This window comes from Chinchilla lanigera, unplaced genomic scaffold, assembly GCF_000276665.1.
Source record: "Chinchilla lanigera isolate Chin_1 unplaced genomic scaffold, ChiLan1.0 scaffold00059, whole genome shotgun sequence".
Classification (NCBI taxonomy): Eukaryota; Metazoa; Chordata; class Mammalia; order Rodentia; family Chinchillidae; genus Chinchilla; species Chinchilla lanigera.
The window spans coordinates 12,558,571-12,575,642 of NW_004955460.1; the positions used below are offsets into that span (position 1 = coordinate 12,558,571).

General features: G+C 45.0%; 1 protein-coding gene across 1 annotated transcript in view; it reads left to right on the top strand.

Moving 5' to 3' along the window:
• Positions 1 to 17,072, top strand: part of Gna12 (guanine nucleotide binding protein (G protein) alpha 12) — a gene marked incomplete at its 5' end in the record, with an annotated part of 93,881 nt that overhangs the window by 24,361 nt on the left and 52,448 nt on the right. Inside the window, 1 exon segment of the mRNA XM_005397862.2 lies at positions 16,438 to 16,653. Coding sequence (XP_005397919.2) covers positions 16,438 to 16,653 — 216 coding nt within the window.

Genomic DNA, 17,072 nt, shown 5'->3' on the forward strand with positions numbered 1-17,072 from the left:
AACGTGTGCTTAGATGTGGGCCTGCGGGCAGGCCCACCTCACCCGTTGCAGCCAGCACTGCTGCTCTAGGAGTCTCATTAACTCAACTATTCACTCACCTGGGAAACCACATTACTTATTTTAGTTTAATGAAAAATTCATTAGGTAGATTACTGGGACTTAGCATGTGCTGCAGCAAGGGAGAGAGGAGTGTTATTTTACTCCAGGGTAGTAAGACAAGCAGTCATGTAGATGACTGGTAGAAGAGGAGCTTACACTCACTGAACCCTGAAACAGGAGGGACACCACATGGGTCACCAGGGGAAGAGCCAGGGTGGATGGGGCAGGGAGCAAAGGGAACAGGGAGCCATGGGCATGAAGACAGAGGTAGGGCAGGGCAAAGCAGTTAGGAGACTGGGCAGTGGGCACCGTGGGAGTGGGCCCTGGTTTGGGGTGAGTGAGGCAGAGCCCCGTCACCTTCTGTGGCACACAGGCCAGGTAGAAGAGGCAGCTCTTGAGTGTGGGGTCTATATTGGCTGATCATGAACAGTTTCTCACAGAGGGGTCATTCCTGTCCCTGGAGGGACAGTGTCTCCAGAACTAGAAGGCCCCAAAATCAAAGCCCTGTAAGTGCAGAAAGTAGAAAACATGATGACTGTAAGAAATGATCCAAAGAGAAGCATTCCATGGACCTGGAGCACTGAGACGTGAGGTCGGTTTCTCTTCCGCTTGCCAGGCCTATTTGGGAAGGAGAGCTCCTGGGGACCTTCAGAAGTGCTCAGCTTGGGCTCCAGCCCCAGGCACCCTGATTCAAGAGGTCTGGGGTGCAGCCTGGAGCCTGGTGATTCTGAGCTGCTGCAAAGGCTGAGAAGCCCTGAGCTAGAGAGACAGGTCTGCCAACTTGCTTAGGATTCTAGCAGAGGTGACTCACCTTGAGGGAAGAAGCCAAAGCCCCGGAGTCATCATTCTTTTTCTGAAAAGACGAGATAATGAAAATTGCAGCCTCTGCAGGCCAAGAAGAAATATCAAGGATGCTATGTAGGTATCTACGTGACAAGAGAGAAAACAAATTCCACAAATTCTTATTGATGAAATTCAAAATGTAATGATAATGATAGAGTACAGCTTTATATAATACAAGTATTCCACTGAGAAGCATAGGAGTCCTTGCAGGGTGGGGATAACATTTCAGTTAATTGGAGTGCACAGTTAATGCTCTGAACAATAAAGTCAGTTGCAAATAATATTTTGTAAAAACCTTTCCTATCACTGTCTTGACCAACTGTAGACACATCTGGGTGTGCCTTTGTCTTTCATACCTAGGTGAACAAATAACCCAAAATGCTAAGCTCCCACATGGGCAGTTTCTGAGGTTACTTGGGCAAATTTACAAACATTTTTTTTTTATAAAATGACATTTCAACATTAAATTTCTCTTATCACAAATTATATTATTTTCAAACCATAGTGAAAGAATCACCAGAAAGACCCGTGTGGATCCTGCACACCACCACACACACCCCTGCACTCTCCACCGCCTTGAAAATTTGCTCACCACTTGGGTGTTTTTAGTTTCAAAAATGCGATGTTCAGGACCCTTACCCATAAGAGGCCTCCCATTAGGAAAGCTGATGCCCATGCCACTTTCTCTGCACTGTCAGAGATCTAGACTACAGCTCCTGGGCTCCTTCCCTTGGTGGACTGGCTCCCTGCAGAGCAGGCCTGGGCTGGGACACTCGGGCTTCACAAGGATCTGGGCCATGTCTGTTGTTTACTGTGGCCTAAGTGCTGCCCCAGTGTGAACACACATTTAGTTTGGGGGTAAATCAAGTCGGGTGAAGGGGGCTGCCTCAGGATAAGAGCGGTTCCTTGTCATCTGTGTCTCTTACAGCATGCTTGCTGCTATGCACTAGATGTTCTGTGCAGTCAAGCGGACCAAATCAAGGCCACTTCAGAAATCAGCAGCTAGGTGGGGGGCAGTCCACACGGAGTTGGGTAAGGCTTACAGATAATGCAGAGCTCTTCCCAGAAAGGGTGTCAGGTACAAGCTGACACACTTTACGAGACTTTACATACAGGGAGCTCCCATCTGGAGGGAGTTGAGATACAGTACCTTTTAGAGTTCTTTGAGATCCTGAGCCATGAAAAAAAAACAAAAACCCAGAAAAAGGAAATAAGGAGCTGTGGTTTTAAATAGAATAGTCAGGTAAAGCCCCCCAGGAAGGCCTTTTGAATAAACACTTCATGGGTCAGAAAGAAATCCCCTAAAAGTCTTGGTTTGTGACTTTGACTTTGGAGGGAGTTGAGAGAGGCATTTGTTCTGATGTGTTTAATTATCTCTACTCCAGGTTGTTGGGATTCTTAAGATAAACTTTGGTTCATACTGCTCAGGAACCTCCCCTATGGAACATGGACCGGAAAGCACTGGCCCTTGGGGCACACTTAAGTCCCTCCCTGGGCTGGGGTGGAGTCCACTCAGCTCCCAGACAGGGCATTGCTCTCAATATCAGCCAGGCTTCTCCAGAGAAACACCCAGAGGAGGTGTGGAGAACTGAAAGGAGATTTTGTATGAGCATTGGCTTTTTCGATCACAGAAGCCAAGATGTCCCAGGATCTACGTCTGTGAGCTAGAGACAAAGGGAGGCTGGTGGTGAAATCGTCCAGAGACCTGAGAGCCCAGAGACCCAGTGGTGGGGATCCAAACTAAGGAGAAATTCATAAGGTGTCCCAGCTTAGGCAGTAGATGAGAGTGAATCCCTCCTTCCTCCATATTTTGGTTCTGTCAAGGGAACAGAGGCTGCCTACCCACATCTGGGGGCTGCCCACTTTACTGAGTCCACCTTGGGACACCCCACAGGCACACCTGGAAATAAGATGCCCCGGTCATGTGACCCACGTTTAGCCATCTCAGCCTGTAGGTGGGCAGATGGAGGTGCTGCCTCAGACCCCATACATCCACACCAAAGCAGCATTTCCTGCCTCTCCATTTCCCACCTCCACCTTGTACTGGGTGCTGCCTCATCTCCCATCTCTTATTTCTTTCATAGACACCCCCCCCCAAAGTATAAGAATATCATAGTTTGCTTCCCTCAGGTGTCCTTTGCTCCAGGGACAGTGATGTTATTTCTCTGGGGAGGACCTGATGGGAGGGAGGCTTCCCTGGACGCCTCCGCGTGCCTTATGAAATGTGTATTATGGGCATATATTTATCTACTTTTTAAAATAAATGCACCACCCTATTGAGAAAAGGCATTGTTTCTTGAAAGCTTATAAATATTTACACTTTTGAAACTTGTTTCATCCTAGAGCTTAACAACGGTTTAACTTCTTATTACTGGGGTGAGTGATTACATCTGAAAGGTTGCTGAGTTCTTTTGACTTTATATATGTATTTACATACTCTTAAGCCCACCGGAACAGCCCAATAACTGTACTGTGTTTGCCAGCTTCATTATTAGTTAGCAGTTGAGGTTTTTCTAGACCTTGAGACAGACTGAGATTTGATGAAAGTCTAAACATTTGTCTGTGCATTGGTCAGGCACCATTATGGAAAAGGGCTGTGGCCCAAGCAGGGGCATAAAGTCATCGGTGTCAGGGTCTGAAGGCTCTGCCAGGCTCTTGTAGCTTTAGAAGGAAAAGAAAGTAAGCTAAAAACAACACAGTCTAAGTGATTTGTCATAATTTTGGGGAAAAGCAAATGAGAGTCCATAAGGGAGGAATTCTTCTTTCTTTGAAGACTGAAATTGGTTTTCTTACAGAATTAATAACACAGAGACTCATTTACTCACTTTTTCTTTTCTGGTGAAGTGTGGTTCTGGGTAGCACTGATGTCCTGGTGCCTTCAGGAACTGGGTGCGGCCTCTCAGGCTAGCTTGCAGGAGCAACACCCATGCTCCTTTACCCTGTGCCTTGTGTGCCAAGTAGCTGACGGCCTTCCACTTCACACAGAGGAGAATAGCTCTTCTCGCCTGCCCAAACTGCCCTTAGTGAAAGGTGCATGGTGAGAAGTGGGAGCTGGTGACCAGTGTAGGCAGCTGACCAGTTTTCTGGAAGCCAGCAGAATCACCATGGAGAGAGCCTGATCTCAGCAGCTGGGGTTGGGCCTCATTACCAGGCACCACAGCTGTGCTTGGTGTCAGCTGGCTGGCCTGTAGGTCACGTTCTGTGCCGGCCTTGTGTGCTCTCCGTAGGGCCCACATCGTTCTTGTCCAGTCCTCATTACTGCATTATCACCTCATTCATTATGAGCAGGAGGGTGCTCAGGTAAATTGATACTACTTTGTGGTCTTGTGCAGGTGATTTTGTTTTTGAGTCTACATAGTAAACTAAATTTGAAACTGGGCATAATAGGGCCCACCTGTAATCCCAGCTGTCTAGGAGGCTGAGCCAGGAGGATCACAAGTTTGAGCCCAGCCACAACAACTTAACAAGAGCCAATGTCCAAAAAAAAAATTTAGTGAGAGTTATTTTAGTTGTTATGACATATAAAGTTTATCAGAGTAGCCAGGTATAGTGGTACATACCTGTAGCACTACCCACTCAGGAGGCTGAAGTAGGAGAATCACTTGAGCCCAGGAGTTCAAGGCTAGCCTGGGAACATAGTAAGTCTCTGTCTCTTACCAAAAAAAAAAACAAAAAAAAAAAAACCAGATGTATATTTTTGCCCCTTGGGAACCTGTTAGCACTTCTAGTTGTCCTGGGCTTTCTCTGGCAGTCCTGAGGCTCCCCAGTCTTACTGTAAGTTGGTGTGACAGCAGCCTGCTCACTTTCTGACTATAGCACAGGGACAGGGACAGGGAAGAGAAGACACTCTGGCCATGGGCTGAGAGCCATTATAGGCAGATGCAGTGAGAAGCCAGCACTGCTGGGTATAAAGGCTGGGCCTTGCTTCTAGGTCTAAAGCTGTTCTCCTGGACCTGCCAGTGCCCAGCTAGAGTTCCTGTAAGCCTGTATTTTCTTTCAAACTCTGAACTTTTGGTATTATAAAGTGAAATCCCCTCACTGCCTTCTCAAAAAACAACTATTTCTTCGATTTCCCAGAGGCCAGTCTGCTGGCCTGTAGTTGTCCTGCTGAGTTGGAACTGTCCAAGGGGGCTTATTTCCACCTCTCTTTCATTGTCTTGCCGGGAGTGCTGGGATCCAACATAGTATTATAATCATCCAGAGTTAAGTTGCTCCTAAGGATATGACATGGTTAGTAGCAGTAGTATACTACTATCATCCTTTACCCACATGTGGTACAGTGGTCTGAATGTGTACCCCCCAAATTCGTATGTTGACATTTACCCTGAAGGTGATGGTATTAGAAGACATGGGACTTTGTGGGTAGGGTTCTAGGTTGTTCACCACTTCCACCACATGAGGAACCATCTAGAAGGGGTTTCCTACCTCCAGAACTGAGAAGTAAGTTGCTGTGGTTTAATAAGTTACTCAGTCTATGGTGTTTTGCTGTAGCAGCCCAAATGGACTAAGATATGCAGTGAACCCTGAAAAAGCAAGCTAGATATTCAGAGAAGATCCCTGCCCTCCGAGGACTGATCTCTTTCTAGGGTCCGCCCATTTCTTGCAAGCAAGGGGCTGGCCATGTAGCATGTGACAGCTGGGAGGTGTGATACCAGCAGGTGGCCAGGTTCAGGAATGCCACTGAGGGAGGGTCTACAACTTATTAATCATTAAAGCTACCTGCATGCTGTGAAAAGGAGTAAAACCCAGGTGTGGGGAAATAGCATCTCTGTACATGCCATCAGTCACTTTGTAGTTTTAATATACCCAAAACAATAAGTTGTCATCTCTATAGTTGAATTTTTCTGTCGTTGGCTTTTTTCTTTTATCTTTGACATATGAAAAGGAGATATTTATAAAAGGAATTTCCAGACCCATTGTACAACAAAATGGTTTTTCAACTATGGGATGGGCCAGTGTCTGTCTATTAAACTAAATAATGAGCATGCATGTGATGGGATGTGCAGTGGGAAATGAAGTAACTAGGGGTGTTTGGTTTATTTCTTGTTAATTAGTGTTGATACAAGGTAGATCTAGCTAATGTGAGTAATACTCAATGTCAGTCTCAGTGCCCTCACTTCCATCTTTGTCCTGCAGGTGAGGACCCCTGCCTCTTCCCCACACAGGGCATTTGCTATGTGTGGCAGGCCCCAGAACACAGGAGGGGACAGGACAGATAGTCCTGTCCTCGTGGGGCTTACTTTCCAGGGAGGGCAGAGATAGTAAACAAGAGCGAACTGTGACGTGGGTCAGCTGAAGAGAAAACAATGCAAGGAAGCCATGGGGGAAGATGGGCATGACGTGGTGATGGTTGTAACTTGGTACACACGGAAGGCAGGCTTTGCTGAGAAGCTGATGTTCACAAGAAGCCTGAAGAGTAAGCCCCATGGGTGTGGGGGCAGAGGGCTCCAGCTGTCGGGAAACAGAAGTGCAAAGCCCCCAAGGCAAAGACAAGGAGGCAGAGGCTGGGTGCAGCAGCCACTAGCCAAGTGGAGGAGTGGAGTAGGGAGTAGCAGGCCGGGTCATGCGGACCTTCTGGGCCTTTGAGAGCCCTGGGCTTGTGCTCTGAGGAAGAGACTGGCAGGGTTTTGAGGCAAGTAACTTGGTTTAACAGGCTGGCCTGCCTGCTGGTGTTGAGAATAGACTAGCAGAGGTAAGTGTACCCATGAGGAGACCAGTTAGAAGGCTTGCAGTATTCTAGGGGAGAGGTGGTGGTGGTGAGCCAAAGCAACAATGCAGGAATGGTAGGCAGTAGGTGCCAGCATTGCTGCCAGGCAGATGCAGGGCAGGTAGAATACATCACTCCTCCGAGAGGCCCGTGGGGATCAAGAGCCTCCTCTGTCCAGGACAGGCCTCAATCCCTGGCTCCAGGCCTGCAAGGTTGCTAACTCAGAGTGCTGGGCACTGTCCTGCTGCTGCCAGGGGCCAGCCCCCAGGGGAAGGCTCATGGGTTCTCTTGCCCTGTGCCTTTGGCAATCTAGAGGCTTCTGAGGGAACTTCTCCAAAGACACAGTGAGAGCAGAACCCTGGACTGCTGGATCCAGCTCTACCTCAGCCAGGTTAACCACTGGCCTGGACTGCTGTCTGGAGTGTTGGAAGTCACAGTACACAGTGGTCACTCTATTTAAGGAAGGGAGTGGGGTGTGAGTGAGGAGAAAATATATTAACAGGTTCCTGAAATAGATACTGAAAATTGCAGAGACCAGCTCTTCGCTTTTTTCTAAGTGCTAATTAAGTATAATTTAGATTTAGCTATCTAAACTGTTACCTGCCCAGCCCGCAGGGACAGATGCCTGAGGAGCAGGATTTTTGCCCTAGTCCTACAATGAAGGGAACAGCCAGGTGCTTTCACTTAATCCTTTACCGTACCCTTTCCAGGAGGCAAAGGAGTGGTTTGTCATGTTTCTAAGCAGTTCTCCCACCCCTTGCCCAGTACTGGAAATTGAGTCAGGGCTGAGCTACACGCCCAGTCCTTTTTAAAATCTTTCATTTTGACACAGAGTCTCACTAAGTTGCCCAGGCTGTCCTCAGATTTTTGATCCTCCTGCCCCAGCCTCCTCAGTCTCTGGGATTAGAGGGATTTATCCCCTCCCCCCTCATGCATGGCCCTAGTTCTAAGGTTTGGTTTGGTTTGGTTTGGTTTGGTTTGGTTTGGTTTGGTTTGGTTTGGTTTGGTTTGGTTTGGAACAAGTTTAGTAGCTGCTCTCCTGAGCCTCTAAGCCTAAGACTTGCCTCTTAATTGAAATGCCTCAATGTGACAGTTGGGTGCTAGTCTGTATAATGCTGATACTTCATTTGTTGACATGTCTGAGTGCATGTTTGGTGCTGTGTATGTTAACCATTTAGTTTATTTTGTGCAATAGTAATCTTATCTTCTTTAAACTTTTCCCCAGTTGGTCTTATCAGCTTCAAAATTTCCACCAGATAGGTTTATGTGTGTGAATGTACAGTTGGTCTGGTTGGTCTTGGTCATTGGTCAGTTGGTTTGTTTTACAGTGCTGGAGCTGGAACCAAAGGCCTTGGGCATGTTAGGCAGTGTCCTGCCTGAGCCACACCCCAGGCCCCCATGTAGTTCACAGTTGGAGAAAAGGAACAGATTGGTAAGCAAGCTGGCTTGTCACTCTGGCTGTTTCCTCTATTTTAATGCATCATTATTTCAAAGGGATTTCTGTTCATATAGATAGTAATTAATGTTAACTCCCTCACCAAATTCAAGGCGCTCCTGATTTTGAAACTTCAAAGACCTTAGACTAAATGTTTTAAATTATCCTTTGCCTTGATATAAAAAGTTTTATTAGAAGTGTGGACTGAGCTTATTTCTGGATTTGGAAACAAGAGACCTTAGAAATCTAACATGCTTGTGAAATTAAGCATTTTGAGGACTAAGTAGTTACTTTATTATTTTATCTATTTATTAAATGGCTATTTTGTTAATAACAGGGAGTAGAGGCAAGGTATATGAAAGCTTATTTGAAGCATAGAAGTCAGTATTGTTTCTGGGCTGGTTGGTTGTTTTTATTTTAGGTTATTGAAATATATTTGCTGAATTTACTACACTTTCATTTCAATTAGTGTGATTACTTTTAGCTACAATTTGAAGATGTGACAGCTTGGATGTTATTGGACAAGTTTAGTGAAGTGAATAGATCAACTAAAACAATTTAAGGAAAGCTAAAGGAAAACGATAAGCATGTGCCCACTTTTGATGCAGCAAGTCCATAATTCAACTTCTGTCAGTTTATCACAAGAAGATAGATAAGGGGCTGGGGATTTAGCTCAGCGGCACAGTGCCTGCCTGGCAAGCATGAGGTCGTGAGTTCGATTCCTGGTACTGGGGAAAAAAAAAAACAAACAAGAAGATATGTGCAGGTACAATACATCTGACCAAGGAGTTCTTTGCATGATTCTACTTTCCATTTGGTGGAAATGACTCCAATGTTTAAAAGAAGGTTATTTGTGTAACTGCTGTGTGGCCCACACGTTGACCTCCTGTGAAGCAGTTTGAAATGTTCGGTGACATGGGACAGTGGTGGTGATATATTGCTAGAAGCTTCTTCAAGGATTATAAAATGTTTATGTGTATTCACAAAGACAAAAACAGAGCAGCATAAGATTATTCTGTGCAGCATAAGATTGCAAATATCCCATGATGTTAATAACAGTTATTTCTAAGCAGTGATATTTTAATGGCTTAATTTTCTTCTTTATGCATTTCTATATTTTCTCTACTTTCTACGCTAAAAATATATCAGTTGTGTAATCAGAAAGAGACAGATTCCGTTTTCATCTATGTTAACCACAGAGCAATGCTGTCCAATAAAAAAAATGTCGACCATAAACGTGGACTGTGTGTGCACTTCAACATGTTCCTGCCAGCTTGGACATGCATGGTACATGCATGACTGTCCCATCAAGCAGCTTGAACCACCAGTGGCTAGCTATTGAACATCAGACAATGGAATTCAAATCATAGCCACCTGGCAATGAGACCTACAAATTATGGCCCGGTCGCGAATGTGTTTTCTGTTTGCCACATCAAGAGGAAATAGATAAAAATTGATTTTAATAATGTATTTTACTTAATTCAGAATATGCAAAATGCTGTAATTCCAACATGTAGTCATATTAGCAAAACGATGCTTCATTTTTTTTCACACTGTCATTTGAAACCCGGTATGTATCTATAATGCATCACAGTTCAGACTGTCATGCTTCCACTGGTCAGTGTCCACTGTGGTTAGGACAGAGTTGCCATGGGTTGTTGTAACTTTGTGCTGCTGAATACAGTGGAGATGAAGGTTGTTTCCTATGGTTTAGAGAGCAGACTAAAGCTGTACTGAACTCATGGAATGTATTCTACTCTAGCCAGGCTTACAGCATATCCCATACTTTAGATTTTAATTACTATCTTGTAAAAACTAGTCTAGAGAATACATGGAAATGGTGGGTTAACCAAGGTCAACTTGGCTCTGGTTCTAGTCTTGACACCTGCTGGTGGCTGTATGAGAGCAGGAGGCTGGCCAGCAGGATACCTTCTGCCTTCTACCTTCTGTCTCTCTCTGCTCCCTTGTCCTCAGATGTACCCACCACAGCATGGAATACAGCTTTACAGACTCTAGCTTGAAACCACTGAATCACACTTTGTAGCTGTATGGCTTCGAGTTTCAGTTTTCTGATTGTAAAATGAGCATAATACTGTTCTCCTCACAGAGTTGTAGAGTCAGCAAACCAATGGATTTTCTGCATGTCTTACCGTGTGGTCCCTGTGGCAGGTACTGGGTGTCACAAATGTCCCGTATCTCTACAGCTTCTCTGAAGCAGCATTTTTATTGTCAGACTAGCATGGATTTACATCTGTATCTGCTTGTGCATTTGACATTTCTATCTATATTTAAAGGCTTTATGGGAAAGTTTTTCAGTCACTTTTGATCCCAGGGGCCTGTGTTTGCAACATTCGGCCCAGGCCCATCTTGGTCAGGTCTGCATAAGTCAGCAGGGCGTCTCTCCACAGAGAGTGTAGACTGTTCATCTTCTGTGCCTTCAGTGGCAGAGAGGATGTGGTGGTACTGTGGGGCCAGGCCTCACCTTTAGTCCAGCACAACCCTGACAACAGGAACATAATTGGGTTCTTTCAGAACCAGCCTCATAAAACAAAAAACAACAACAACAAAAAAAAACAGAACCAGCCTCATAGTACTACCCCCAAAGGACTCAGATTTCACAATTTCTCACACCTCGTGGAACAGCTCCCTTCCACTCCGTTGTCAATTTGTCACAAAACCCAGTTCACTGGGTTGGGGCTTTCGACTCTGAGCCAGTTCTACATTTGAAGCAAGAGGCAAGAGAAAGGGCCAGGCTCAAAGCAGGCTCAGCTATGAGGGTCTGGCCTAGTAGCTGTCAGGCTTCTCTCCATAGAAAAAAAATCACATTTTTATGATTGGAAACCAGTATGTAGCTGTGTAAGAACACAGACACATGTACCTGTTCATGCAGATTTAGTTCTCCTTATATATAGATATCTATTTTACCTAAAACAAAAATTCTACAAAGCACCTACCTATACTATTTATAATTTATTTAGGCCTTTATAATTATATTTAATTTTTTAAAATACCTAATAGATTATTTCACATTGTGGTTCCTGGCTTGACTCTGAAAACACTGCATTGGCCCATTAAGCTGTATTCATCTTTGCAGCCTCCCCCAACCAGCACCTTTGAGTGATATTTAGTATTTATTCTCAGATTTCTCTAGTATTTGTGTACTTTACAGGAAGGCTTCCTTTTCCCTCACACCAATGTTTGTCTTTTTTTTTTATTTTTTTTTTTTTTTTTTTTTTTTTTTGGTCTTTTTGAGACAGGATCTCGATATGCAGCTCAGGCTGGCCTTGAGCTCACTTTGTAGCCCAGGCTGGTCTCGAACTCGCAACGATCCTCCTGCCTCAGCCTCCCGAATGCTGGGATTACAGGCATGCGCCACCACGCCCAGCTTATTTTTTATTTTTCTTTATTTTTTTCCTGTGAGATACTTAAAGGCTGACACGTGGAAGAACAGAAGAGAAGAAAACTTGGTCAGCATGTGTTCCAGGAGGCAACCCCGGCTCCCACTCTCGGGCTCTGAAATACAGCAAGGCTTTTCCACATTCCAGTTCTGGAGAGCTGAGGAAATCTGAGCTGATGCTGAATTCCTTTTTCTCTTCGACTCTCAGGAAAACCTTTCCTAAGCATCCTGAAAAAGCTAATGGCAACAGCTTGTTTTTCATGTGCGCTTCCTAAACCCAGAATGTTTCCCACAATTCCACCGATTTCCTTACATTTTTGCCAGGCATTTCCCACTGTCCCATTAAGTTTGTCAAACACTCACCCATATGAGTCATCCTCCTCAGCCACACCTCCTCTGAACAAACCCTGAAGCCTGGTGGCTGTCGGCCGCTCCCTATGCGGCGTGGCTGCTGCGTTAGGTCCTCTTGATTTTACCTCTCAGCCTCTTTTGTTGACTCCACAAGTGAGGGAACTTGGTGTCCGCCTATGGCTGTCCTACCTTTGGAGGCCTCTTCCTCTTACACCTTGCACTAATCACCGCTCAGATAGAGAGCTCTGACCTTGTTATGCCCCTTTTCCAAAACATTGTTTGACCTGATTCTTCAGGAGTTCAGAATTTTTAGCTTACCCCAATCTGTCTTGAACCAGCTTCTCTCACCAGCAGTGACATTTCTGGTCTTTCCTGGCACTGTTCTGACCTTCAGTTGTGGCCTCTGTCTCTGGAGTCCATAGCTGATGCGCCTGTGGCGTATCTGCTGTGCTCTGTCCCACCGCTGAGAACAGGAGCCACACTTACCACCTCTTAGATTTTCTTCCTGTTACCTGGTCCTTCACCCCCAGGCAGGCCCTTGGTGTAGTTGCCAGTAAAACTCTATAGGTGACTTCCCTAGCGAAATAATATGTATGCCTGTTCTATACAACGATGTGTTTGTCTCGGAAAGCATCCATGAAGAGTTATGGAGGGCACAGGAGATTGGACCGGGACCCCGTCCAGCTTCCCACTGTAACTGGTAGGGCCTTCGGGACAGGCTTGTCTGCCTCCCTTTGCTTTCTCACTCTCTGACCTTGAGATGAGAAGGTACCCTGCGCTTCAAGTCCAAAGAGAAACTAAGAGAGGCTGTCTGTCTCTGCTGGCTGGATTCATTAACTTAAAGAAATGTATCCTGTTTACATTTCTGGCAGCATTTCTTTGATTTGGATGGTGGCCAAAGGCAAACAACTGGGCTGAGTGGGTTTTTAAAAAACAGCCTTCCAAATACACAAGTGTTGTCTGAGTACACATTCAAAACCAGAAAGTGTCTTCGATCTGTTTCATGCTGTAGGAAAGCTAATCCTATTTACTAGCATTTATGATTAACTTAGGTTTAGTATTTACTATGGAAAGATTTTAGTGAGAAATGACTGCTTTAAAAAAATTTGGTTTGATCAGGGCCTAAACTAACAAAATCTATTTGGAAATGAGATAACTGGATTTGCACTTTTTGGTACTCATCCAGTAAAACCAAAAACTCCCCAAATCTACATCCCCAGCAGACAGGGGATCTAGCCCTTGACTCAAAGTTTAAATTGTGGGATAAATCGTCTTTAAAAAGCTCCTTGAACAATTTAAAGTGTTACATTGTGTTGAGATGAAGTCATCAAACTGCTTGAGACTGTAGCTGTTTATATTTGCACAACTGAATAAAACGTATGGTTATCAAAAAATTAAACCTTTTGTAACATTGCTAGCAAGGGTATGTCAGTTGTCTTCTGGCCGTTTTTTTCCCCTTTTAGGTATATATGAGATTTAGGATTTTCTTCGCTTTCGTATTTTAGGAAATTGGCCTTTATTAGAAAAGACAGGGCAAGCTGTCTTACTGTAGTGCGCCTCTTATACTAGTATTTTATGTTCAGACTCTGGCAACTCTCACTTGTTCTGTGGAAGTAAACAGTGTTGCCAGTGACTTTAAACAGCAGAGTGAGTTCACATCTCCGTCTAAAAAGGAAGAAAAGTAGACTTGGAACTTCAGCAGATGTCACAAAGTAGAAAACTTCCCTGGAACTCAGATGTAGATTTCCAGAGCAAAGTTGGCAAGGAGCAGTTTTTGACTCAAAATAATTTAAATGAGCAAAAGAAAAACATCTTTTTTTTTTTTTCCTTTCAAATGAAAAGGAGGATACTGACGGGGCTCCAGTTAACTGTTGTAATTCAAAGTTGATCTCAGTTTTGCCAACTGCCTGGGATTCTGGAAAAGAGAATATGAAGTCTTTTCCTTGTGTCTGGAGCAGTGAGTTGGGGCAGCTCCAACTTGCTTGGTGGTGGTGTGCAGAGGCAAGACCAGCTGCCGTCGGGTAGGCTAGCTTTGTGCATGTGCACATTTGTGTGTGTGTGTGTGTGTGTGTGTGTGTGTGTTTTAAGCCAAATTCATGCCTGGTTTGTGTGTTGTTGGAAACAGTCTCATTACATGACCTTCAGATTTCTGAGTCTGGTTTGGCCCCCTGCCTTTGTTCCTGATATACAAAAATTACACTCCTAGGGGGTTGTGGATTTAACAAGGGTGAGGTCACACTCTTGTGAAGCTAAATTCTTTAGTGTTTAAGCATGGCACCTGAAAAGGTACCTTGTGGGTCAGATGCAGTTTATATACTGAATTACAGATCTGGCGGACAGATTGGTTACCTGGACAAAGGAGACCTGCTTGCCACCCAGCCAGGCAGTTTCCTTCCCGTAACACTTATTTAGGCTGTTTCTTCATCCCCTTCATGTCAGGTGGAGGCAGAAGTCTTGCTCCGGCTCCGTCACCATGCCTAGGCTTGTACACCCAGATGACAGGGAGCCTTCTGATGGGGACAAAAAGGCCGAGACTCTTTGCCGGAGACCTCCCCACACACATCTGTGCTACCATCTACATGTTCCAATAATCTTCGTTGTGTATAATGTGGAAAATAGGAATCATCTTTGTTTCCTTGGGTTCTCAAATCCTTGGCCTTTCATTCTTTGGGAAGGCAGGAGATCGTGGTGAAATCAAAGACAGGGGGAGATGGGAAGGCACAAGGCAGCAGTCAGCGTGAGGAGCAGGGCAGGAGGAGCATGGAGGACTGATTGGGATCACAGTCTTCTGGACGGGTTCTGACCCACTGTTCCTTTCATTTACACAAGTGCGCGCTGGCAGAAGCTCAGCCGGATCTTACCAAGCCTCACCTTTTCCCACTGTCTCTTTCCCTTTGACATCTGGTAACCCACCATTTCCATGCCACGTAGTAGAAACATGTGTTGCTATGATTGCTAGGTAACTTTTAAAAAACTTTTTATTTTGAAATAATTATAGGTTCCCTGGAAGTTACAAAGATAGCATGGAGAGGGATCACCCAGTTTTCCCTGTTGTTACAGTATGCATAGTTGCAGTATAATATCAAAGCCAGGAAATGACATTGGTACAGTGTGTGTGGTGGGATGGTCCTTGTCTCTTCTCGTAGTTTTGTATAACCGTCACAGTCAAGACCGCACACATCTCATACTGCCCCTTTCAGTCAGTCCCACTCCTTTCCATCACTAACCCCTAGCAACTACTGATACGTTGTCCATCTCTATAATATTGTCATTTCAAAAATATTATAAACAGAATCATAGGTTGTAGCCTTTTGAGATTGATTTCTTTCAGTTAGCCTAATGTTCTCCAGGTCTGTCCAGGTTGCTACATGTCAGTAGTCAAGTTCATTCATTTTTTTCATAACTACTGAGCTACACACCCAGCCTCACCCACCCCTTTTATTGCCAAGTAATATTCCATGGTATGAGTGAGTGTTCTACAGTTTGGGGCTCTGTGCATCTAGCTGTTGTGGACATTGCTAGATAAGTTTTGTATGGCCTTTGGTTATTTCTTTGGGACTAGGAGTGAAGTTGCCTGGTTGTATGATGAGTGTACATTTAGCTCTGCATAAGTTCCCACCACTGCCGCAGCTTCCCTCTCAGTGAGGCAGTGGTCATTTCCTCCAGTGCATGTGACCATCTTTCATCTGTTGATTTGCTGTCTGCGTGTGTCTTCCAGTGACATCCTCAGCATGTCCTTGGCCCATTTTCTAGCTGGATGGCTTGTTTTTTGTAACTGTTGAATTTAGAGTGTTCTTTATATATTCGATACATGAGCCCTTTGTCAGATATGTAGGTAGCAGACCTGCTTGCTGCCCAGAGAGGGAGTTTTCATACCCCGACACTCTTATTTGGGCAGTTTCTACATCCTTTTGACCTGTCTGAGGTTAGAAGAGGGCAGAGAATGCCAACTTTATTTTTAACAGTGAGGAAAGAAGCAAAAGAAAGGAAAATGGTTTCTCACAGCCACAAACAGTGGTGGCATTAGGCTGAGGACAGGCTGTCATGCCTTGTGGGCTGGCTCAGTTCCTGTCCTGGTTTGTCTGATCCTGTCTTATGGCTGTGACGGCCTGTGTACACATTTCCCCACAGATTTTAAGTGGGGACAGTCAGCAGTACCTTCTAGGAGCTACAAGGTTCATGGGTGATGCCACAAACAGTACTAGTCATTGTTGTCATCCTCAGACCATTGTCTTTTTTACAGTGCGGCTCATTTTCCAGTGAAATTTGCTGGGTTGTGCTTCCTCCCCCTCAGCTGGCCTCTTTCCGGTGCTTTTTATACAAGCAGAGGGAAAAGCCAATGTGTGTGTTTGTGTGTGTGTGTGTGTGTGTGTGTGTGTGTGTGTGTGTGTGTGTATGTGTGTGTGTATCCATAAGGTCGTGGTCCTAGGAGTTCAGGCATTCATGCCATGACAAAACAAACCATGAGATGAGTTCTGGTTGCAAACTTAACAGCTTGTGAGTGCTGTGCTTTATGACAACCAGTGCCTGTATGTATGGAGGTTCTTGTTCATGAGTTAGTCTCAGAGCACAATTAAATCTTTTTTCTCTTCTCTTACTTCCTAGGGCTCAAGGGTGCTTGTTGATGCACGAGACAAGCTTGGCATTCCTTGGCAGCACTCTGAAAATGAAAAGCATGGGATGTTCCTGATGGCCTTCGAGAATAAAGCAGGGCTTCCTGTGGAGCCTGCCACCTTCCAACTGTATGTGCCGGCTCTGAGCGCACTCTGGGGGGACTCTGGGATCCAGGAGGCTTTCAGCCGAAGGAGCGAGTTCCAGCTGGTGAGTGAACCTCCTGCCTTTACCTCTTTCTTTTTTGTTTGTTTTTTGTTTTTTGTTTTTGAGACAGGCTCTCACTGAGTTGTCCACGCTGGGCTTGAATTTCTCATCCTCTTCCCTCTACCTCCCAAAGGGCTGAGATTATAAGTGTGCATCCATGCCTAGCTTAAGTGATTATTTTACCCTTTAATAGAATTTCATTAAAAACTATAAAGCCATAGGCAAACTGTACATTGCAGTTGATCCTGTCACCGAGCACAGTGGCATTACCGGGTGTGGTGATGCACACCTGTAATCCCAGCACTGGAGAGGCTGAGGCAGGAAGGATCACCATGAGTTTGAGGCCAGCCTGGGCTGCATAGGAGTTTAAGGCCAGCGTGGACTACACAGCAAAACCTTGCCTCAAAAAACAACCAAAACAT